Raw genomic sequence first — 25,650 nt, forward strand, 5'->3', positions numbered from 1 at the left:
CAAGATAATAATGACAAGTTTGTTAAGATATTGCTTCAAAAGCTTTGTTGGTAGGAAGAGGAAAGGAAGAGAGAAAAGGATGCTAGAGAGAGAACTACAGAAAGAACTAGAAATGCATTTGACATCCATTCATTTACTTGCTAAATTCTTTATTCACATACTTTTAAATAGAAATTTCAGTGTATTTTTAGCAAAGCACAAACACATTGAATGGGATAACCAATATATATCCAGAGACCAATTCGTAAAAAGATGAAACAGAATAAATGTCAAGCGGTAACAAAATCTATAATATTTCTAAAATTATGGCTATGGAGTTAATGGTTTTCCATTGCAAGATTAAACTCTTTTGTTGCTCTTTTAAAAGATATCATACATATTTTGTGGGCCCTTCCATTTTCCTTAGTCTAATTTTCAGAATCAATGTGAGCCCTATAGGAGGAAATCGAAGGTGTTCTTGAGCAATAAAATACACACAGCACAAATGACTCGGGGAAATGCACTAGAATAGAGTCTCTCGAACACATGAAACTGAATCTTTAAATTCTATATTAGGTATTGTTGCACAAGGTGGTAAAAGCCGTGGCTCTCCTTTTGCTAGGCAAAAATAATTTCAAAAACACAAACATCTTTTCACTCAACGTTAGACACTCCTGTATAAATTAAAGATTTGCCACGTTCTGAGAAAGCCACTTTTTCAGCACAAATAGCAGCAGGGTTTGCGAGCAAACAAGAAAACAGCCCTTCTCAGCCCTGCTCCTTTAATCCATGTAGTTCCTATCAATATTAACCTCTTATAGAAATTCTTGTACAATATAACTGTTGAACTTTCTTGACTAGGAGTGTTGCTGTAGCTGTTAGTCATCCCTATAATGTATTTTGCAATCAGCTAAATCATCAAAGTATTTTTTAACAATGAACAGTTCAGAAGTGACAGATCTACTTTCTTGTTCACACTGCTTATCAGAGAATAGATATCACATATGTTTTCCAGGTGCTTCCTATAGTTAGGATACCTTCACAGAAGCCGCTCATGAAAGATAAGGTCATAAAAGAGATGAAATATGTGTGAGCTTCATACACTTATGGTTTTATCATCAGACAAGATAGCTTTGGTTAAAGGACTGTAACAGTCAAAAACAGAACACTACAGCTTCGTATTGAAGGGCGAGGACATTTAAGTTTAAGATTCAGTTTTTGTTTGCTTTGCCTAATAGCCGCATGATATTGTTGGGCTTAAAACAACAGTTTGGTAATAGATTAACCAAACAAAAGTGTCGTGGTAAATTAACTCTGCGTTGCCAAATTGTACATACGGTTATATCACCAGATACAAAAATAGAACTATGCAATTGTTACCCCTTTTTGCTAACACCTAAATCTCAAGATTTCAACCACTTGAAAAGCAAAGGTCCATTACGCTGTGGATCACTGACCCAAGTCTCCCTTGGACTTGCTACAAGTTTATAAGAAAATGGAGGGTTTTGCCATATTCCAGATAGTTATATTCAGTGGACAATTATTTTCAAAAAGGCATGTGATTTCCTTAACCTATCTAATATGTCATTGCTTTGGCAATAACCTTTTTTCATATTCCAGAATATGAGCAATTAAACAGATCAAAAGAATAGAGTCCACATTTATTGGACTATAAATTTTCAGATCCTGGATGAGGAAACAATTCTGGAACAGTTGATGACAGTGGTCCAGAGCTAAGCCTGCTATTTTGAGAAGAAACTCAATCTCTAGAGTTAATGGGTGACTACTGTAATTTGTGGTATTCTATTACAGCTAGAAAGGGGAAATTATTGAACATGCTGATGTTTATGTACAGTACTTATATAAAAGTCACAAATAAAGTATTAATAACTTAGGAAGACAGAACAGTGATTTATAAATTATTTCTATAGTCCTAATCCTAAACACTTATCCCAGATGTGACTATCATCCTCCATGTGAAAAGAGCTTTTCTCAACATTTAAGTTCACTAAAGATCTGGAGCATAAGGGAAATTCCCACATAAGATAAAAGAAGGCAAATTCTCAGCAGTATATCATTCAAGAATTTTTGCTTCTCATTATTTCTCTCAGTGGGCACTTGAAAGAGTTAATACATAAGCAAGTATGGGAGCATAAAAAAACACCCTACCTTAAAAGATGCTTCTAAAATGTGTATTTCAAAGCTTATATATTTAAGTATTTTTTCTTATTATCTCTTCCTCTTCTCCCTACCTCCCTCTCTACTCCCCCCGCCCCAAAAAAAAACCCGTCACTGGAATAATTCTATTCCATTCAGAGGAGGATTCTATATAATTAAGGCACTTCTTGCTCCAAAGATGAAAGTTATTCCTGATAACCTCTAAGTGAGGATGCTCTGAACTGTAATTTATCTTTCACAGATCTGTTCTGTTATCAAGACACCACTATTTCTTCAGTTTGCTGCTTCAGTCTTCAAGATTCAAACCTAGCATTCATTTAAGGAATCATCAACAACAACAAAAAGTAAAGCCAAATCTCACAATCTCTGAAATAGTCTCTTCAATAAGCCAGGCCGATCCACACAGAAAGATCAAGCCAATTTAAGACGGTAATATCTGAACACTGCTTTCCATACAATCTTATTGTTTATTCTTTCCTTTTTAACAAAATGATTCATCCCAAAGAGGCCTCTCCTCTCTCATTATCCTTTTAAGAGTATGATTCATAAGTAATTACTCATTACCATAGTGTTCCATTACTACAATATAATTTACTAATTATAAATAGACTTTATTCAAACCACACATCCAAAGTGCAAAAGCCCAATGGAGAATGCATATTCTGGGACAGCAACTAACAACTTCGGTCCATATCTGAATGCCCTTTATCCAACTCTAGTTCAAATACCCTAATGACGAATGATTCTCAGAGCTCAAAATAGAAGATAACAACTATTTCTTCTGATAAACCCTATTTTTCCTACTGCTTGGCAATCGATATTACACCTTACCCCCATTTTCTTTCTCTACAATGGCTTATGGGAAGCTCAGATTTGCATTTAATGCTTCAGCTTTCACGATATCTGTCTTCCTCTCTTATGCTTCTTCTCATCATTTCTATCCCTCATCTTGGATCACTGCCATCCCTCTGACCTAAACCCATCTCTTTGGGGTCAAATCACATTACAATCTCCATTGTCCTCTTTGCCTGTTCGTCAAGCTCTTGCCAAAAACATGTTGTCCTGTCTTCCTGAAACACTATTACTTCTTTTCTCCTACTTAATGCCTATTCAGCATTAGATGCCAGCTGAAGTATTGCATTCTTAAGGACACTTTCTCTCACCTTCCTCACTATGTCAAACCACCCTGGGCCACTTGCGCGATTATTTTATTAATGTCTGCCTCCCCACGATCACGTAAACTCCAGAATAGCCAGGGGCTTCCCTGTGTTTACTTACATGCTAACCACAGCATGGCCCACAATGTCTGATATCGTACATGTTCAATAAATATTTATCAAACTGGATAAAGCATGCATTTTGAATGGACTGACGGCATAATGCTTTGAGTCAGGAAGTAAAGACAAATAAAATCTATGCCCTTTGCATAAGCTGAAAACTCTTCATAGTAACAGAATGTAGAGTTGGGCATGTGGCCACCTGATCATAAAGACCGCATTTGCCAGCCTCCCTTTTAGTGAGGTGGACCACTCCTAAGAGTAAGTTCTGGACAATGGGATGTAAGCAGGAGAGTTTTGTGGCAGCTTCCAGGAACCTATTCTTACAGCTGAATCTAATCCTGATGCAGTTTGCATAAAAAACTATTCTAGGTCACATTAGCCTCGTCCCAACTCAGATCCATATCTAGCTTCTACCACGAGTCAGAGTCCCAAGTATGTTATCAGAAGACCCATTTAGACTCTTGTTACCACAAGGTCTTCCCACACCACCTCCTCCCTCAGGGCCATCAAGAGGTCCTTGGCTGCTGGTGATAACGCAGGAAAAACACAGATAGTATCCACAGCATCGCCCAGATTTTTAGAAACGTGGGAGAATTTTTCCCCTCTCTGCTTTAATTTTTTTTTAAGATTTTATTTATTTATTTGACAGAGAGAGAGACAGTGAGAGAGGGAACACAAGCAGGGGGAGTGGGAGAGGGAGAAGCAGGCTTCCCGTGGAGCAGGGAACAGGGAGCCCGATTTGGGGCTCGATCCCCGGACCCTGGGATTATGACCTGAGCCGAAGGCAGACGCTTAATGACTGAGCCACCCAGGTGCCCCTCTGCTTTAATTTTTAACCCAGTACTTTCACGAGTATCCGTGGTCTCTACAGGCACAGGGTAACTTACCCTATAATGGTAATAGATTTGGAATTCAGATATCTAAATGCCAAAACATTTTAGGAATCTTATTCAAGGTTTTCCAAAAAATAGGAATTTGAAACCAAACTTAACATTCATTGCTATCTCCTAGAGCTCACTCATATTGACTAAAGGTACTAACGGGGGTTGATCAGGCTTTTTGGAGCCTAAAGCTTATATAATTTAGGAGGCCCTCTTTAGAAGAAGAATACAAAGCCATAGTTACAAAATTAGGTCAGGGTCATGGAAGGAGTCTATGCAAATGAGGAGTTCTGAAGCTACACTACACTGCATCGAACTCTCCTAGGTTCATATACCATTCGATATCAAAATAGCTAAACAATCGCTAAATAAACTGAAAAGGTAAATGAATATATCTAATATTGATTTGGCAATTTAAGTGTAAAAATAAGATACACATTTTATGTAGATTTTTGAAGTTCATTCCCCTTCTTAGTGAACTGATTTTTAGGGCTACCTTAGAAGTTCTCCAACACGCCTACCAGTATTACAGAGAAAACATCATTCTTTTCTAAATTGGGTTTTCCTTAGAATATAGGCTATTTTCCTTGTCCATTTTTTTTTTTTTTAGTGTCACTCTATATCTTTGTAGAATTGTTTCTTGTTATGAGTTTCTGTATTTCAGTATTCCCTTTGGTATTTAGCCACCAGGACAGGATATAGGAGCCCAAGGCTCAAGGACTGGATGAGGCAGGTGTGTGTTGGTGAACAGCTTCCTTATACTAGAAAGATGCACAATACAACAAGGAAGCTTGAGAAAGAACATATTCCTTCCTTTACCAGCCCAAATGTAACGTTTTCTCCACCCCTTATATTTATTCCCTTTCTCACCTATACCCATTTTCCTTTCCTTCCTAGATGACTGTATCTTTAAGAAATGAGAACATTCTTTATATATTCCCCTTTTTGCCTCCCTACATGTGTGGTCATGTATAAACACTCACACATGTCAATGCTTCTGCGGCCAAAAACAAGTCATAGAGGTTCTGAGGGTTGGTTAACTAGACTGGACCACAATTTGCATTTAAAAAAAGCTCATCTGAATCAAAAATAGACTGCCCTGCGCTAATTCTATGCAACAAGAGAAATGACATCACATCCCATTGTTAAACAGGTAGGGGGGCAACGTGTTTCATATATCTGTAGATTTCCACCTTGATAAATCTCTATCTTGAAAAATGATCCTTAAAGAGACTTTCCCTTCTCACTGTCAGAAAAATATAATCACAGCCTTCTGTCTGAGCAATTCCACTTTCCATCTCCGGTATGTACGTGAGACGGGCTGAGATACAGCCACTGTCAAGTTTCAGAACAGTCCCTTGTCTAATCTTTCCACTTCTCCAGATCTCTGATACAGAACCTGTTAGAATGTATTGCTTACTTTTCCAGTTCCTATGTTTATCTCACTTCCACTCTTCCCATCTGCTGCACTGCATTTCCTTCAGAAAAGCGAAAAGTTTCCACAGTGCCCCGAGCTTTCCCTGCAAACAATGCCCTCTTCCCCTCTTCCTTCCTTCCTTTCTCCACTTTTTATTGGGTCTCATTTCGTGTTAAGGTCAAGCTGTTTTCAAGAGTTCACTCTGCAAACATTTCTACAGGGCTGAAATTCCTATTCAAATAGTTTTGATGGATTTGTAAACACTTTTTTTTTTTTTTTTGCCGTTTATTACTGGCTAAATCAATCATTTGAAGGCAGTTTGTTCTTACAGGGACTCAGCCCAAGTACACCCATTTTGGGTTGTCCCCACTCATTTGGATTACCTGAAAACAACTTCGCAAGAAACAGGCAGTGAGAAACTGCGGCTTATCTCATGCCACCAAATCAGTATAATAATCATTATAATTATAATCATAAGTATAACCACCTGAGTTTAAATTCGGTATTAACCTTTAGTAGTTCTGTGACTTTGGCCAAATTACTGACCCTCTGAAAGTCACAGGTGAAAACTGCATCTACCCTGCAGGACAGTCAGTTGATTAGAGATGATACACGTGCAGCAAGATGTCTGTTTTTCAGAAGTCAGCAAATGAAAGTTGTTATTACCATTATTATAATTATTATAATTGGTACGTAGTCTCAATGCCAATCTCTAGAATCTCACTGAACTACAAAAAAGGAGCTGAAAGAGCGATCTGCATTCCTTCTCAGTATTTACTCCATTGGTATAACACATCCAGTTATTTTTACTTGACCTTTTAAGAACAACAAAAAAGTGACTGACTTTATGACTATAATTAAATTCATCGTACCACAGCTTTCACCCCCTTTTATATACTCTACATTTAGGCCCACCAGAGATAAAGATTATCCCGCTAGGTAGTAGAAGGGCAAATTCTTTCATGCTTCCTGTTGCTTCTCAAATGATAATCAAAACATTGTGAGAAGTTTTACATACTCACAAGAAAATATGAATTTTATATTAGGAGATTGGGAACTTCGAAAATCTTATTTGATTTAAATCTCAAAAATGCTAGCGCAGAACAAAGAAAATTTTCTCAAATCACTTACGAAATTTCAGGATAAAAAGTAGAGGATACATGGCTCCTTCTAAGAGATCAGTTTCTCTAAAATGATAACATTTTATCAAAAATCATAATGTGACCAACAATCAGATTCAAGGTTGTCAACTATGTTAATTCCATATGATTAAAATAAATTAGCTTCCCAGGGTTCTCTAATGCTAATGCTATGTTCATAATTTAAATTTTCCTTAAATAGAAAAATAAGAGGTAGTAGATGTAAATGACTGGCAAATATTATTGTAGACCTGTATGAATTGTTATATATATATATATATTTTAAACAAAGTAAAATAGAAAAAAACATTTTTAATTAAAAATGGCTATTTATACAATTACAACTTGATCAAAACTATTTTCTCCACGAAACATGGGCTCTTCATTCTACCCAAAATATCACTGAGAAAATGTAACAATAAAAGGACTTATAAATAAGTAGCTCTCCCTTATAGTACTCAGCTAAAATTAATGATTAATTCAGCATCTAGATTAAAAGTGAAAAAAAAACCCAATGAACAGGGGCGCCTGGCTGGCTCAGTTGTTAAGCGTCTGCCTTCAGCTCAGGTCATGATCCCAGGGTCCTGGGATCGAGCCCCGCATCAGGATCCCTACTCAGCGGGAAGTCTGCTTCTCCCTCTTCCACTCCCCCTGCTTGTGTTCCCTCTCTCGCTGTGTCTCTCTCTGTCAAATAAATAAATAAAATCTTTAAAAAAAAACAATGAACAATGCAGATGTCTTTTAATATCCGGATGCATATATATATTATCATTTATATTATTATATTATATATCATATATATATATATATATATAATACCAGGAAATTAAATAAATTCTTACTCTTCTTCTGACTTTTAACATTGTAGGGAAAACAACAAACTATAGTAAATTTTGCAGGTCAAAAAATGTTCTTTCTCTTACAAAAATTTAAACATGAAACCAAAAAGGCAATTCCTCTAAATGGTAAAACATGATTTTATATTAATTTTCAATTTTTATTATCAACAATGATCCTGATGTAAAATAATAATATAACTACAACTTAAGCAAGTATCTCTTGACACCTTATGTAGTCAGGTAGAAGCAGAATGAAATACACTTAATTACAATATGAAATTATTTCATAAATAATGAGAGAATTAGGTAATTAAATATTTTATCAAGTTTTAACATTTCAAAAATATCTTTGTTTTTAGACTGCACACTGAAGATGTGTTGGTGGTCAGCTTACAGACAAAACAATACGTTGAGTTTATAATATGCAAAAAAGTAGTCTATATTATCATACATGATTCATATGAATGATATCATCATGAGTCATTTCAACACTGCATAAAATCAATCATTTTAATTTTGTTGAATTTATTATGATGATATATCTGGGATCAGAGATGAGGTAGACAGACAAAGCTTGATCTGACCCTCATATATAAAACACAAGTAAGTCATGGACAAAATTTGTACACCCTCTGGTTCCATCAAAACCAAGAAAACACTGAGTCCCTGTAAGAACAAATTGCCTTCAAATGCTCTCTTATTTATTCCAATAATTGTGGTTTAAGAACAAAATCTGATTCCAAACAAAAACTGTGTTTGGGGGATTTTAAGATGGCCATAAAAGGCTGATACTACAATGTCACAGGTATTATTTTTTCTTCCAATCTCATGAAATAAAAATTGTACAAGCCCAACATAAATATAGCCTCTATTTCTATATTCTAAAAGGAATTCCTTTCCATTTTGCATTGTTATATGACTTACGTAAGAAAAATTTAAGGATTTTAAAGTAAATGTGAAAAAAAAAAAAGAAGAAGAAGAAGAAGAAGTAGTACTGGGTCCAGGAAAACAGTTTGCCAAGGAACAATAATGTCATGTGGAAGGAGGGGGAGGTGGCGCAGAAGGGAAGGGAGGTCTGTGCCAAGCAAAGCTGGGGGCTGTTCAATCAGCTCTATCAGGGCTCCATCAGTGTCTCCACTCCAGCCAAATCCAGAGAAAACAAGGAGTCAAGATTCAGGTCAATAAGCTTATAGGCGATTTGCACAAACAGTTCCTCCAGCAAGGTAAAAAACAAAGTCATATTGGCTTTTCTCTTTTATGCCTTCTCTTTGAACTCCCTGGTCCAAACATACCCTGGAAATGTCAATGTTATATGTAAGAATTTTAAAAGCTTAGCTTCTTAATCCCGTTAAGAAAAAGGAACTAAGTTGCCTGTAAAGATCGCCTTCTTTATTGAGCTCAAAGTGATTATGGTAAGAGCTGCCTTTTGCAGATTCTGATTCTAGTTGCCCAAGCAACAGAGGAGGCAACACATGTCATTAGAGGCAAAAGTGAGAGGAAAGAAAGCATCATGATTGAGCAGGTTTATGAAATACAAGTAAACAGACTTTCCGAACTCAAAATAATAATAGTAAAATAAAAAGAAAATAGGAAACGAAACAGTGCATACGTGTGACACTGGATCGAATGAAAAACAGTTTCTAGTCCCACAACCAAGTCTGCATGAAGTGTGTTCTTTTTATTCTTCTTCTTTTCAGTATTAAGGATGTAGATAACATTTTTGTTGCTTTACCTTAACGTGGAAAAGGGGGATAAATGCCAATAATCTTGGCTTGGGTTTGTTACCAAAGAGAAATATGGCTTTTCCTTAGTGATTTCTTAAGTTTTAAACGAAACTACAAAACTACATAAACTGAGAGAAAGAAATGGAATGTTGGGGAAGGACATTTCAATGAGTCTGGCAAACCATTGGCAGAAATAGTTAAGCACAATGATAAAACCAACACTGATATTCACATCTTCTACGCTTTATCTTTCTGATACAAGGATGTGGTATTGTGGAAGGGAGCAAAGTGACTCATATCATCCTCAAACACCCCAAACTGCTCTTCCGGAAACTACATTAATGAGCTACAGATGGAGTCTCATCAAGCCCCTGGCTAAAGGGAGGATTCTGATTGTGGTTATCTGTATCTCCTGACAGCTTCCCCAAATTGCTTGTTTCCATTTCCTACTTGAACCTTTACTTTCTGCAGGCCTTTCTTTTCTAGGTATAAACAAACACGTCATGACCATGCCTCTTCTCCCAGTTACACCTCGGCTCCCCTCTGTGGCTCACTCAAGCCTTCCATAGGGGGTGGGAATCCAACAGATTCCTAGAGCAAGTTGCACAGGTATGACTACACCTCTCCTACTCCCTAGCACTCTGCTGTCCTCTTCTGGCTTCCTGCAACACTACTCTCATAGGTAGGGCAGATTCCACCCTGAGTACTGGGAGCTCACTCCCTTCCCTCAGGTGTCTGCTCAAAGTTCACCTTCTCCATCACTCTTATAAAATCTCTCTCTCTCTCTCTCTCTCCCCCCGTCCCCCTGAGTCTCTTCTCTTCTCTCTCGATCTCCTTCTTTCTCTCACACACACAAACACACACACACAATCATTCAATTACCCTTACCTGTTTTGCTTTTCTTCATAGTGCTCAAAGTCACCCATCATATTATACAATATGAGTTTGCTTATTTATTGTCTGTCTCTCTCCCTGAGAATGAGATTGACTTTTGTCTACTGCTGTATCCACAACACCGAGAAGAGGGTCTGGCACATACCAGATGCTTAATATATGGGTTGAGCTGAATTGAATTTATTTATTGAACAGAATTGGAAGCTTCTGCCAATCTAATTAAATATCTGCTTATGTTTGCTTTTGGTTTGGTATTAATTACTTCTGGGCTAGAGTTAAACCAAGTCTGAGTAACTCAGGTTTTATTCTATTTTCTTTAATATGCTATGCATTTTTCTATTTTATAACCTTTAATTTCTGCAAACAAACTGTGTCAAATATTTTTGAATGTGTTAAGAATGTCCATTGTAAGGGGCGCCTGGGTGGCTCAGTTGGTTAAGTGGCTGCCTTCGGCTTGGGTCATGATCCCGGGGTCCTGGGATCAAGCCCCACATTGGGGTCCCTGCTCAGTGGGAAGTCTGCTTCTCCCTCTCCCACTCCCCCTGCTTGTGTTCCTGCTCTCGCTCTCTCTCTCTGTTAAATAAATAAAATCTTAAAAAAAAAATGTCCATTGTTACACTATATCAGTGACCTTATTTTATGAATTTCCATTATGCCCCCTTTTTTCAACCTTAATCTTTCCAGATTGAAGACATCTAATATTTCATTCATCTGTCTAGGCTAAGCACTTCACCCAGTGATTTCTCTGACCATTCTCCATACATAGACCCTATGATTCTAAGTAAGGTTTTTTCTCTTCCAAAATCAACTTTGATAGCATCCTTTTCCCTTTCAGCCTTTGTTTAGAGATGATGTCACCGGGAAACACTTTGTAGGGACCCTCACTACCTTCTCCAGATAATCATTAATAATTCAAAGCTCACTGACATAGTTACTTTGGCATTTCTTTTGTTAATGACAGTATGTTCTCCTAGCCTACAGTGATAGTGACCTGACACTTCTCTTCCTGTTCACATATCCTGTGACATATTCTTGGACTGTAACCCAAGACCTATTTATTTAATTTCAGTCATTAACAAACTTGGGTATTTCAATGAGTGAACTCTTCCTACAAATAATTAATAACAGTAGACCAGTTTTAGAACCGCTCCATGTCAACCCCACCATGAAACTTACTGTCTCTGAGTCTTTATACAAGAATCGCTAATATAGAAGAGTTCCCACCTGACAACAGTAACATACTAAAAACTCCTCTAGTTGCTCTCCAGACCACCTATGTTTCGATTTATTATTAGTTTGCTTAGTCCTAAACATGCATTGATGTACTTCCGTGTTTACTATATAAACCAGAAGAAAGGCAGAAAACAAATCACTGAAGCATATAACCCAGTGCCACAGGAAATGTGTAGCACTTAGGGACCCAGCCTTGATGTCTTCGTCATCTGTAAATTCAAGGAAATAATTCTTGCTTGTTTCCTTCCTCTCAGAGATACTGTAAGCCAAGATGCCAAATCATCTAAACTCATTGCACAAAAGAGGATGATGCAAATTGTAAGGATTGCTTTATATTTTGCTGCAATTCCTAAAATCTAAGGATAGCAAGCAACTTTGAGAAGAGCATCTTTTAATAAGCAGAGTTCATTTCATTCATTTGAAAGATGAAAAATAGAGACATGAAATATGCAACTAACATAAAGTAAAAAGCGACAAAAGAAACTTCAACAGAATTGTCAGGTTCCAATTTTAGGCGTGCAACTCTAACAAGGGTTTATTAAAGGTGATCTTTTCTACTTTTAATTATGAATATTTATGACTTAGATTCATCTGATTAAGAATTTTACACATTTAATGTTGACATAAAATTCTGACCAACATTTTGACATTTCTGTGGAATATTACATTATGAGAGTGATTTGGGTCATATTTAATCACATGTCTTATAATGACTAGCAATAATATTAATAAATGCTTCAAGACTTGTAAAAAGGCCTGCCCTTTGACAACAAGGAAATAGACAATATCCATATAGACCTGAGGAAAACACCACAACAATAAGAGCAGAATCATTTTAAATATTGAAAATATCCTGTATAATGCGGCTCAATTTCAAAAGGAAGTAGGAACTTTTACTTATGAAAAGCTATGTCTTCATAGATGTACAAAAAGCAGAGCATTTTTCCTTACTTTTTTTGAATAAAAAGGAAAGTCACAATGGCATGTGATTGCTTTTATACACAACACAGTTGCTAAGATACAAATGAAGATAGACTGTAACTATATGTGTATCCTCACTCAGTATCCTCCACTGACTGTCCGAATACCTTGTTTGGAACACTTAAGTATTTTAACCATGTTTTTGTGATCTGAGTTTTTAAACTACTATCCCTTGTTTAATACAAAAGAAAGCATTTGATGTTCAAAAGTGTTATCCCTGAAACTCATTAAAGAAACCATGTCCTTGCTAGATCTTAATCATGGCTAGATCTTTAGCTGAAGAAATTTTCTGAAGAATCCAATTCATTTTCACACACACACACACACACACACACACACACACACACTTTTTATGTTGTTGTAAATGACATTAAAATATGTGCAAAAAATATGCTTCATCAGTGAGCCCAAGCTGAAAATATTTTTCTTCAGAACAGTTCTTATATGCTCCCTCATCATGATGGTGGCATCATTAACCATTTAAATACTTACACTCTTTTAATTCTAAACCTATCTTCTTCCCTGCAACTGTGAAGAAAACATAATTGTGTGTCATTGAGACCAATATGTTAATTTCTACAGAAAGATTAGTTTCTAATTTTCCAGGGAGAAAATGTTCTCTTCCGATTGCTGCTAATCAACTTAAGTGAAAAATGGATGGAATCCCTACTATGACCTCAAGGGGATGCAATATCTGTCAAAGAGCTGGCTCTATTTGCTGCCAGTGCCTACTGACTTCAGTGAAAATCTCCTGGTCTCACATTTTATGAGAGTAAAATAATGAAATTCTTTTCCTATTAAGTAAGACAACAGCAGTTTGCAATAGTTCCAGTCATATTTATCCTGCAAAATATTATGTGAAAATGAAAATTCTTATTTCCACCTATCATTACTCTCTAATTTCAAACTAAACATTAGAAAGTTATTTTTATAACATGTAATACATTAATTGAGTATTTATTTATAATTTCATGTTAATTTGTATTTTAATGATATATTTGATTATATATATTTTCTAAGATACTACTAGCTTAAAACTTATAGTTCTATATTCTTTTGTTAAGCATAGCCCTTAATCAATGATCATCCCAGAATGTAATCTAGTAATACCTATCACTACTGCTTCTCTGGATTAATTAAATTGACAAAACTGTCTGAGTCCACATACTAACTCTTTTTACAAGAACAAGAAGAATACGTGGTACCCTTGGTTCTTCTATTTACTGTAATCCTATAACATAAGGCAGGTTCTCTACAGTGCATTTAAAAATGCATTTCCTGACAAAAAGGGACCACGAAATCTCTTCAAATATAGATTTAAACACTCCTCATTTCCAGCTAGCTTTCACATGTATTGCTGTGGCTACTATAATCAAGAAATGGTTCTAGAACCCAGAACAACTACAGAAAACATTAATTTGGCCTGACGTCTAAGTCAACACTACCAAAGAAAGACTACTCAGTCCATACCATTCTCATTTTCAACCAAAAGCCTCAAAGTGGGAGACAAGGGCCAAATTACAAAGTCACCTTGAGGTCTTCGAGCGTTAACTGCCAAGGAGGTTTTCTCAACTTCAGGGCAGCCAGAGGCTAGTGCCGCCATTCCATTTCCACAGTTTTTCGGAGTCTACTGACCCCAGGGATGAGAAGTGGCTGACCTCTTCTGTGTCTAACACACCAGCAACAGGAGAAAGTCATACTGGAATTTTACCAATGTACATCAAATGTATATGTGGCCCCTGAGATAAGTGTAGTGGTGGTTTTTGGGGAACCTATATCATCATTCTTAATTTCAGACTGTCAAGTCTGATCAACAAACTTACACACATTAAAAAACTTGGTTTCACATAATTTCTCTGCCTAAGAAATACAGATGTCCAAATAAAAATGGTACGTAACACACACACACACATCTACAGATGGGCATACAGTCATGCCCTCTATGACACGGTCATGGTAAACTCAGCAAAAGCAGCTGTTCTAAACCAACGAAGTGACCCAAACACTTATGAAACCAACTTATGTTGGTGCAGGAGGCGACAGAAGACCCATCTCATTTGCAAAGCCAAGAAATTAAGTAAGAAAAAAAATTTTTTAAATCATTTTAAATGATTTGAATCATTTAAATCATTTTAAACCTTAAAAACACTTTTGAAAAAAGCAAGCAAATGAGTACACGTGCCCAATGAAGACAGAGTTACCGGCAAGGGCCACCTGGCTCCAAGTCAAGGGTAGAAATAAACTGAGATACGTTGTCTCAGGTATTTCTTCCAGAATAATGTTAATGTGTTAAAAGAGTACCTCGGATGGGAAAGTAATGTGTATTTTCTTACTTGACAATATCTTAAAAAGTACCATCTTCAGTTTTGAAAGTCAATGTCAAACACCTAAAGCATTCAGTTTTTTGGGGGGGGGGTTTATTTGTTTTTTATCAAGTAAACTCTAAGCCCACCATGGGGCTCAAACTCACAAACCCGAGATCAAGAGTCACGTGTTCTACCGACTAAGCCAGGCAGGGGCCCCTCAAACATTTAGTTTTTAAAAGGAGTGAGCCAGAACTTTGGGGCTGGGACTATCTGCCCTATTCAGTGCTTATACTCAGTGCCTTGCAAACAACTGACATTCAATAAATACTTGCAAAAGAATAAATGAACACAGGATAAACATAAAATATATTAGAATTAATTGGCCAAATCGACATGAAAATATTTTTTAAGTATTCAAAATGACTTATTAAAGTGGAATTACTTCTTTCAACCCTCAAAGTAGCATTTTGTGTTTAAAAAATTCTGCAGGTACTTTCAGACTCTTGAATTACGTTATCAGCACTTTGCGCATTTTCATCACACTCTATCAGTGCATTTTTTAAACTTTACAAAATCATCTGAGTAAACGGACTCACAGATTGTGTCTAGCCATTAATGATTACCTTTGTTACAAAAGTATTCCACTTCTTCACAGCTCAAATTTTCAGGCCCAAATTCTGTAGAAAAGCTTTCCTCCAATGGAAAGTCCCCTTTTGAGACGATGTCTGTTTCCTCTGATGGACACTCTTCCTCTTCCTCTTCAATGGCATCTTCTAGAGGCCCTTGAAAAAGAATCAGGGACACTGTACCAAAAACATCCAAAGAAGATAGTGAAATAAAATCCTTTAATAGGGTCTTTTGATTAAAGTGGTGAGAAAAAATGTATTCTCTAAATAGGCCAAGCAGTATCAGCAAAGGGACTCACACAAGATAATGCCACCTTCATAGTCACAAGAAACAATGACCTATAATGAGAAGTGGAAGGAAACCAGTGCCTGAAGTTACTACACAGAAAGCAACCTCCATCTTCAACCCTTCCCCACCCCCAATTCCAAACCCAAAGCTGCCAGAATTCTGCTTCTTCTTCTTTTTCTTTTTTTTTAATTCTCTCCCGAAGAGCAAAACTGTGCACTTTATGTTCATTTGTTAGAATTAACTACCTGGTAAAGAGTACAAGTCTCTTTTACATCGTTGTACAATTTTACCTGAGATTTTAATAAAGATTTAAAGTAATTGAATGCATTTTAATTGAACTGAGATTTTAATAAAGTCTATACTTTTAAAAATCCATCTTAAGAGTGGATTCCAAGAAAAGATTTCATTATATGTGTTTGAGGCTTGAAGAAAAATTACATATTTCTCTCCCTGATGAAAGCATAACCCTATTCATAATTAATTGAATTTTTTCTGAAACGAAAAGTAGTTTTCTAATGAAAAAATGTAATTTGTATTTATGTGATACTTTTTCAGTAATAAAAATACAACTCCCTTAGAGTGAATGAGAGTGAGGTGCACTACATTAATGGACCTATTTCACTGAAAGGAAAGGGAGGGCTGGAGTTGTTCAGATGGGTCTAAAGTGGACTACGTGCAGATACCACATGGCTGGTTGCGAATCTCTGACCGCCCCAGAGAAGCAAAGTATCCGACTCATTTTACTAAGCAGAAGCCTGCATTTGTTCCTAAAAGAAGCAATGTGGCATTTTATCCAAAGACCACAATTATGGTAATTTGTACTAATTGTCACTCAGATCCACAGTCTCATCACACAGGTTAACTACTTAAAAGGCTTTGGTGGTCTCCCTCTTCCTTCTTAGAAATGTGCCAGGAAATTTTCAGGGCCAAAGAAGAAATCTTATAAATAATTTAAAATAGTTGCACATGTTACAATTTTTATATATGTGGGAGCAAACAGGAACAGGTACATACAGCACAGTAGTGTTATCTGGTGCTTTCCCAAAAGCAAGTTTCCAAAAGGGCAGAATTCATAGTAACACATTTTCATGGACAAAATTAATTGCATGGATTTAAATTAAGGGACATCCAAGCAAAAAGACTTCTTACAGAGTTTCCTTGTCCTTTTTACAATTTGTTATTTCTCTTTTTCCTCAAAATAACAAATGTTAAGGAAAAAAGAATGCCTTAATTCCAAACACACTCTGGTAATGTGCTTTTTTACACTCAAGGCAGATAGGGAAAAAAAAAAAACCAACATGGATTTTGCACAAAAATGATGATTTTTACATTCAAAAGTCACAGATCTCATATTCGTTTTCCTCTCTTATTATTTCAAGTTTAAAAGTATAATTTTTTAACTCTTAAAACAATTATGTCAATAGCAAGTATGCATGGAATACATAAATATAATAATGTAAAATAATATAATCATTAGAACACTTATCTGATAATTCTAATTATTAACTCTGAGTCTAATGAAGAATATAATAGAGTATTTTCTGTATTTTTTTCAAACAACTTAATTATAATAACAATTTTGGTCAAAATAAGACCTGTGAAGCTGTCTGATTTGTGTTTCAAGTAAGATTTCAAAGCACTTTCTTATGTTATCTTTAAAATAACCCAATAAAGTAGGTACAAGAATTAATACTATTTTTATTTTGTAGATGTGCAAAGTAAAGCTCAGGAAGTTAGTTAAGCAGAACAAGGTTACACTCTAATAAGTGAAAAAAATTGATGCAAAAACCCAAGATTTTTAAGTATCTTTTATTAATATACCATACTATTATGCAAAACAACCTTCGGTAGTTACAGACACATTCGTTCATAAATAAATCTATAAAACACAAATATCTCCTGAAATGCTTAATTCATATTAACTATTTATTTATAGATGCTTAAAGTTTATGTCTTTAAAAATTGAGACACCTCTTGTTGCTCTTCTAGGATTACTGAGAATATATGTTACAAAATATTAGATCCCAAAAAAAAAACCAAAAAAACAAAAAAACAAAATATTAGATCCCTTCCCCAGAAAAATCAGGAAGATCTTCTTGCAGATTTTACCAAAACTAAAATAGTTGGTTACTAATATTTAATTATTTACATAATATATATCCATACTAAATCAGTCTGCAAAAAAAACCTGCCTTAATATCAGTTATAACAGAAATGACAATATATACTTTTTCTGGAATATATACTCTGAGTTTTGCTAACAAAAAATAACTAGTTGTAAAATAAATATTTTAAATAATTCACATATATTTTAGTGAATTTCCTTTTTTTATCATCTCTGGATGCTCTTCAATCATAAAAGCCTATATATTATAAAGATAATTCATGCATATTGTAAGAATAAAATCAGTAGTAATAAAAATGCTTTCTTTTTTAAAAAAATTAAATTCGGAGAATACATGCTAACGTTCTTAGGATTTTTATTCAAGATAGTATGTAACTGAACAATTATTTAAAATAGTCAATGACAACAAATTGGCTCTTATGGTATATCAAATTCAGACTTAATAGTTTTAATAAAAATTAAATGGAAAAGCTCATGTGAAAATTTGAAAGGAAACAAAACCACTAACTGTGCATAATAAACCTCGAACCAAGCCATCCATGTTATAGTTATACATTTATATTTATATTTTATTTATCAAAGATTATGATAAGATCTTAATCGATAATATAACATTCTATATTCCAGGGGCTCTTTTATTTTATATGCCGGCTATCAATTTGCAATTTCAAGCATATGATTGAGAAGAAGCAATTATTTTCAAAGCCAAACTACAAAACCCAAATGAAAGGTGAAAAATTCTTGAGCTCACTGCCCAAAATACATGCGATCTCATCGCCAATATTTAGGACAGGCCACAGGTGATTGAACGACCAACTTGTATTTCTCCCAAAGCAAGTGTCAGATTTACAGAATTTGCTATGCTTTAAAATGTGAAATTACTACCCATTCCTTTCACCACCCTATCAAATCAGGCTCTGGCAAAAAGAAAAGGTTTCTCTTAAAATGCATGGTGGTATTTACGGTTTAAGATCAGATCTCACTCTACTCTCTGTATTGCATGTTTCCTTAACAGGAAAACCTTACAGATAATCGGTGGCCATAAACTAACATTTTAAAGGGGTAAGAGACACTTGAAGCAGAAGTACAATTAAGAGCACCAACGAAGGAGGGAAGGAGGGGACCGCGTGCGTAGGGATTAGTGGGCACAGAAGTCCACTTCAGAAAAATCACCACACATAATTTGACACAAATAATAATATCTACTCAGAAAAAGCTCACGACTGAGCTCCATGTGCCCTCATGGAGAAAATTACTTCTGATTGAGGCCTCTTGGCAGGCAAGTGTAAGGAAATCTGAATTTCAGCTCTTCAACTGCCTCTGATTTATAGATATTTAAACACAGGGCCAGAATTAATAGTCTTAATGTGTATAAACAGAAATATTTATCTCATTTTAAAATGCAAATAATTAGCTGTACATCCTAAAGCTATGAATACAATGGTGCTATGTGCCAGGCCCATAAGGCTGTTAATCGTCTCTCAGAATGAGTAAGCATCTTTTCACATTTGTTTTTAAATTTTTTTTAAATTTTTTTTTTTTTTAAGATTTTATTTATCTGAGAGAGAGAATGGGAGACAGAGAGCATGAGAGGGGAAGGGTCAGAGGGAGAAGCAGACTCCCTGCTGAGCCAGGGAGCCCGATGTGGGACTCGATCCCGGGACTCCAGGATCATGACCTGAGCCGAAGGCAGTCGCTTAACCAACTGAGCCACCCAGGCGCCCCCTTTTTTTTTTTAATTTTTTTTTTAAGATTTTATTTATTTATTTGAGACAGAGAGAATGAGAGACAGAGAGCATGAGAGGGAGGAGGGTCAGAGGGAGAAGCAGACCCCCTGCTGAGCCAGGGAGCCCGATGCGGGACTCGATCCCGGGACTCCAGGATCATGACCTGAGCCGAAGGCAGTCGCTTAACCGACTGAGCCACCAGGCGCCCCCATCTTCCCACATTTTATACTCGATGAAGAATAGTGATTACTGGGAGATTCTGGTGGGCACAAAGTAATACTTCCATTTTCAGAAGAGGAGATAACTGGGTACTTGGGAACCATGTGAATGGACCACAGCTACCTTTGCCCTCTAAAGATAAAGCTGAAGCTACGAAGATTCACAGCACCTGACAAGACAGATGGCCATCCAGTGCATGGCACAGCCTTTCATTTAGCCAGTACCAAGAGTTGTACTACAAAAGCTGCACCTAATTGTGGGAGAATCTTTCACTTGGTGGTTGTTTCTATGATATGCACTTGGTAAAGGCAAATGGGATGTTCAAAATTAAGTAGTCCCACCTTATATACTGGTAGCATAATTACTGACCAAAACGAAGATAAAGAGCTGGATGGTTAAGAAGCAGTTTGAGAAGTACATACTCCCCAGATAAATGAATTTATGAGGAAAATATTGCTACAATATCAGATGGTTAAAGAAATCCCTGAAACCTATCCATAGCCACTGGAATAAGAGCTAGAAGGCGACAAAGAACACTTGAAGGGGAAAAAAAAAAAAAAAAAAAAAATATATATATATATATATATATATATGTATGAATTCAGAGGAAAGAAGATCAAAATAAGCAATACTATGATGACATGCAAGAAATGGTAAGGACCAAATATTAAGTCAAATATATGTGTCTTCCAACATATGTTGTCTCAATCAATAACTTCCTACCATGGCAGCCCACTATAAATTAGACCAACCCTCACCTTAATGTCAGATTGTCTTCGTTCATATAAATTCAAAGCACTTCAGAATAAAGCACCCAAGAAAGAAATTAAATTATGCAAAAATTAAAATACATTGCCAAGTATGAAGAGGAGAAAGAAATGCCAAATTCTATGGTTTTGATGCGCTATCCCCCAAAAGAGGTCCTTTCTCTTAAGCACTCACTGGCATTAATTTATTAGAAATCATTTCAGTTTGGTTTTGCGTGCCTTCTGATTAAAACAAGAAAAATACATTGTCATAATGGAACTATAGAAAGCATTCAATCTCCTCTCCATGCATTAATATTCTAAGCATTCTAGAGGCTGCACAAGACTAGCCACCTAGCAAAATGAGACTGTTTCAGAATAGTGGGCAGCCTTGATTGCTACTGACAGGTGGGAAGAAAGTCACATTAAAATATTATCATTCCCAATAATTACAATAATCCATCATAGCGTGCTCAGAAATTCTACTAGGTGAGTTTCTCCCGAAAACATACAAATATTTCCAAACCTTTTTATTTCGGTGTTTCTTATGTATGACATTTCAGATCATTTTTATATCTGATAGTGTTATTAATATTAAAACTTCCATCACAAACTTTATATCATTTTATTTGTGCACAGAACAAAGAAGGCATACCAATGGAATAATGGAATAAATTTCTCAAAATCTTAATAAATTAATGAAAATGAAAATGATTTTGTCCCCAAGTTGCCAACTCCTGTTTCATGCTCCTTTAAAGTCATGTGCAAAAGATCTACTCAGACAAAGAAATAAGAAGGTATGCAAAATCTTCTAATATATATAAAACATAGGGATCTCTAAATCAGACAATTTGAGCAATAATATACACCATGCTTTAATTATTACATAATAATTGATCATGTGATGCTCCCTTTCAAAAGGTAAATATGAAAATATAACTAGGGACAGACAAATCCTGGCTCACATTTAATATGCAATACACAAATGTATCAAAATTCTATACAGGCATGCTATATTTTAATTGATAGGTAAAAGGAGTTAAAATAGAATTTCCATTCTAAAATCATGTTACATTTTCTATATGTGATGGAAATGAGGTGGTGGACTAATGTTCAAATTGGAAGTCTTATTGCCTAATGCTCTTGTATTCTATCCTCATAGTTCTTCATTAAATTCAGAATGATTTTCATAAAATACAAAATGTAAGAAAAATTTTACACCTACTAAGATGATTTTAAGAAAGATTTTAGGTTTCATACATTCTGTACATATATGGCCTGCCTATTCAATCAGAAATGGGAAATAACAACTCAACTCTAAATCAAAAAGCAGAAATCCACAAAAGTGTGCCCCTTCCCATCTCGTTAGGGAGTAGGAATATTTCTATCTTCAGAGTACTAACATCTTTTTAGTAATTTGATCTGGGGCAGATTTTGTGGCTCTCAGTAGTTCCTCTCTTAGAGTTTTCAGCTGCTACACTCAGACTTCCTTATGAATCATCATTACCCTGCAGGCACACCTCAAAATGCTTCTCCCTCGGTTCCTATTACATTTGTCTCATACATATCCCACAGCGCCATTTAATGAGAAGGGGCAGGGAAGAGGGATCTCTTTGGACAGTGCAAATCCATACTAACTCATGTAATTTAGCTTAACAGCAAGAATAAAGCCTTATTGCTGTAGTTTGAAAAAAAATAGTATTTAAACGAGCAAGTTCTTCCTGCAGTCACTCACTTTTAACAATAGTTGCATCAGGGGATCTAGAAGGAAGGAAACATTTTTATTAATTTTTCTCTTATCTGCCAGAAGAATGTTGATTTTTTTCATTTGCGTTTGTTGCCTGCAGGTAGCAGACCAGAGAATCATATAGTAGAAATTCTTCTTTTTGATTAATTTCTTTCCATGTGTTATGTTATTTCTTATATATAATTGATTTTGGGCTTTGCTCATAGCTGTACATCTTTTTTATATCTACACCAACTGCTGTCCTTCAATCTAAAAAGTTGAAGGAAATTACCTGAATTTTGTTAAGTTTATTAAAAATGTGAATATTTAAATTGAGTTTTGAAATGTTAATGCAAAAAAAGATATTAGAGAATTTTTAATGGAGGGTTCAATCTGACCATATTCCATTGTAAAAAGAAGGGAAGGGAGTCAAGTTTTATTCAAATTGTTTCTTTAGGGGGAAAAAACCAAACTCTTTGATTTTATAAAAATAGAGTAATATTCTTTGCTGCAAGATCTTTGGCCATTTTTATAGATGGCAGTATTAATACTTCTTATGTATAAATCTAAAAACAATTTAAATTCTTTAATTCCCCCTGCCCTGAAATGCTTTGCTTTGGGAACCTTCACATTAACTGAATATAAAGTTAACAAGAAAAGAGCAATTTTGCTTAGAACATATACAAACCTAGCAAGCAGTAAACTAATCTTACACAGTAGCCTAACGACTGATATCACAGGAAAAATAAAGTCAGATGAGGAAATATGACAAATTTGAACTAGAGTCTCTAATGACTACTCTCAGGAAGTAACTCAGGCATTGAAAAAATTCAGTTCATTAGTAAATGCCTTGTGCATTGACCCAGGAAGTTAGTGACAGAGACGGCATTGAAATTCAAATATTTTGTAATCAGGTCTCCCTCCAGAGCCCCATAAAGCTATTTTCAGTTTATTGAAGATGGTAAGTCTATCATAAAGAAATATGAGAGTATATTCATTACTAACACAATATATTTTTATATGTTTGTGATGTATTTCAATAATAAAAAGCCCCTAATTGGTAATAAGTGCAAAAGATGAAAGGCTTATACATTATTATGTTCTCTTTATGAGACTTTCATGTATTCATTTATTCATTCTTTCTTTGTTCATTTAACCAGTATTTATTGAGGGTGAAGAACATGGCAGGCACTGTGTTAGGTACTGGGATAACAGCAGAGTACAAGAGGAATGGCCCCAGCAAAAGGGGCTGGATAATCGAGCAAAGGAGACAAACTTTATGCACACAAGGGCTGAAATTTATTTTTTAAAAATGGAGCTCCATTTTAACATGGGGAGGGCAGGAAAGGCTTCTTGGATATTCTGAATTCTAGTTATTAGTACATTTTTCTTATTTCCTCCATTAAATTATAATTCCTTTTGTAATAAAATTGAAGACCAAATCAAGGAGAGAGAATACTGAGCCATTTTTAAAAAATATCTAGACACAGAGCTTTAAATTATTACTAATTACATTGCTGGAGGAAGTTTATTCCACTTGACAGTGTGAAATCCACGGTTCCTTCCTGGTTAGTCAAAGTCGGCGCCAATCACCTTCATCCCGCCAGCTGGTCTGGGGATGTGGGATCAGGCAAGGGGGAATTTTTCCCCCAAGGGAATACTGCTGTCCCAACAGAAACATCACATGTTACCCAGGATATGTGGATAGTACATTGGATTTTTAAAAGCACTAGGAGTAAGAAAGAAAAGGATCTGAACCTATCCACAGAACCTCTTATATAGGATATGTGGCTGATAAGTATTTATTAAGTAAATTAATCAAAACTTACGTTATAGACTTATACAAGAAAAAATATACATTTTCTTTATTTCTTTAATTTTTTTATTCGACACACAATGTTACACTAGTTTCAGGTGTGCAACATCGTGATTCAACTTCTCTATACGTTATACTATAGGCCCCACAAGTGCACCTACATCTGTCACCACACGACACTATTGTTCCCTATTCTATACCTTTTATTCTTGCGGCTTATCCATTCCACAACTGGAAGCCTGTATCCCAATTTCAGATTTCATGATATACTAACTACAGAGCTGTGTGGTACTGGTACAAAAAACAGATCAATGGAACAAAATAGCCCCAAAATAAACCCATGCTTATATGGTTAATTAATCTCTGACAAAGAAGGCAAGAAGATCCAGTGAGGAAAAGAGAGTCTCTTTAATTAATAGTGCTGGGAAAACTGGACAGCTACATGCAGAAGAATGAAACTGGACCACTTTCTAACACCATACACAAACATAAGCTCAAGATGGATTAAAGGCCTAAATATCAGACCTGAAACCATAAAAATCCTAGAGGAGAACACAGGCAGTAATTTCTCTGACATTGGCCACAGTAACGTTTTCCTAGATATGTCTGCTGAGGCAAGGGAAACAAAAGCAAAATAAACTATTGGGACTACATCATCATACATCACTAACTTTCTTACACAATTTCATAAGGCAAAGATGAAGCAAGCATGGTCCTTAAAAAAATCAGTATGCATTTCTTTGTCTCATATGCAACATGTTTGTCTCATATGAAAACATCCAGTAGGTACAGCTACATGCAGGAAATGAAGGAAAAATATCAATTCACTGCAAAGCTTTGCAGGAAAAATTTAATTAGAAGAGAAAAATCCACAAAAATATTTGCATCATGTTTGGGTCATTGTACATATAAACTTTTTTTTTCTTCTTAACTAATACAGTTTGAATCTAACTTCCATCTCATCAAATAGATCAATTTCCCTTTTGTTAATCCTTCATTTTAATAACACCATTCTTACCCTGCTTTATTAAAATGATTCTTTATTTGTACAATTAACTGTTGATTCAACCTTCTGGAAAAAAATTACAAAATAAGTGCTTTTGAAATGATGCCTGACTTCATTGGCTGATTACAATTAGTCTGTCAGCAAACAGTGGTTTTCTCCAAGTGTCATTCCTAGACCAGCAGCATTAGCAGCATCTGAGAACTTGTTAGAAATTCAAAATTAATTATCAGACTCGACCTCAGATCTGATTTCAGAAACTCTGGCGGGGGGAGGAGGGGTTAACCTGCTTGTGTTTGACAAAGCCTGCAGGTGATTCTGATGCATGTCCACGTTGAGATCAACTATGCAGGAACAGAAACGCTATACAGAAGTTACTTTGCAATAGTAGCAATTATATTTATTACTGTCATTTAATAGAAACAGTATGACATCTTTCATTTAATACAGGCTTCCCGCTTCAAATGTGGACAGACACCTTGTATACCGCAGCTGGTGGTCTGTGATTGAACTACTTCTCAC

At 35.6% G+C, this 25,650-nt stretch overlaps 1 protein-coding gene across 4 annotated transcripts in view; it reads right to left on the minus strand.

Annotated features, from left to right (window-relative positions):
* ZFPM2 (zinc finger protein, FOG family member 2) overlaps positions 1 to 25,650 on the minus strand; it is a 459,697-nt gene that overhangs the window by 353,631 nt on the left and 80,416 nt on the right. For 2 of the 4 annotated variants that reach the window (XM_064587997.1, XM_045896073.3), the window contains exon 2: positions 15,475 to 15,633. The exons of the other annotated variants lie outside the window; for them this stretch is intronic. In XM_064587997.1, the coding sequence (XP_064444067.1) occupies positions 15,475 to 15,633 (159 nt within the window). The remainder of the gene's footprint in view (positions 1 to 15,474; positions 15,634 to 25,650) is intronic. 4 annotated transcript variants of the gene reach the window in all.

The sequence above is a fragment of the Mirounga angustirostris genome, unplaced genomic scaffold, assembly GCF_029215605.1.
Source record: "Mirounga angustirostris isolate CCGP_5_RB_7025 unplaced genomic scaffold, mMirAng1.0.hap1 SCAF_4, whole genome shotgun sequence".
Lineage (NCBI taxonomy): Eukaryota > Metazoa > Chordata > Mammalia > Carnivora > Phocidae > Mirounga > Mirounga angustirostris.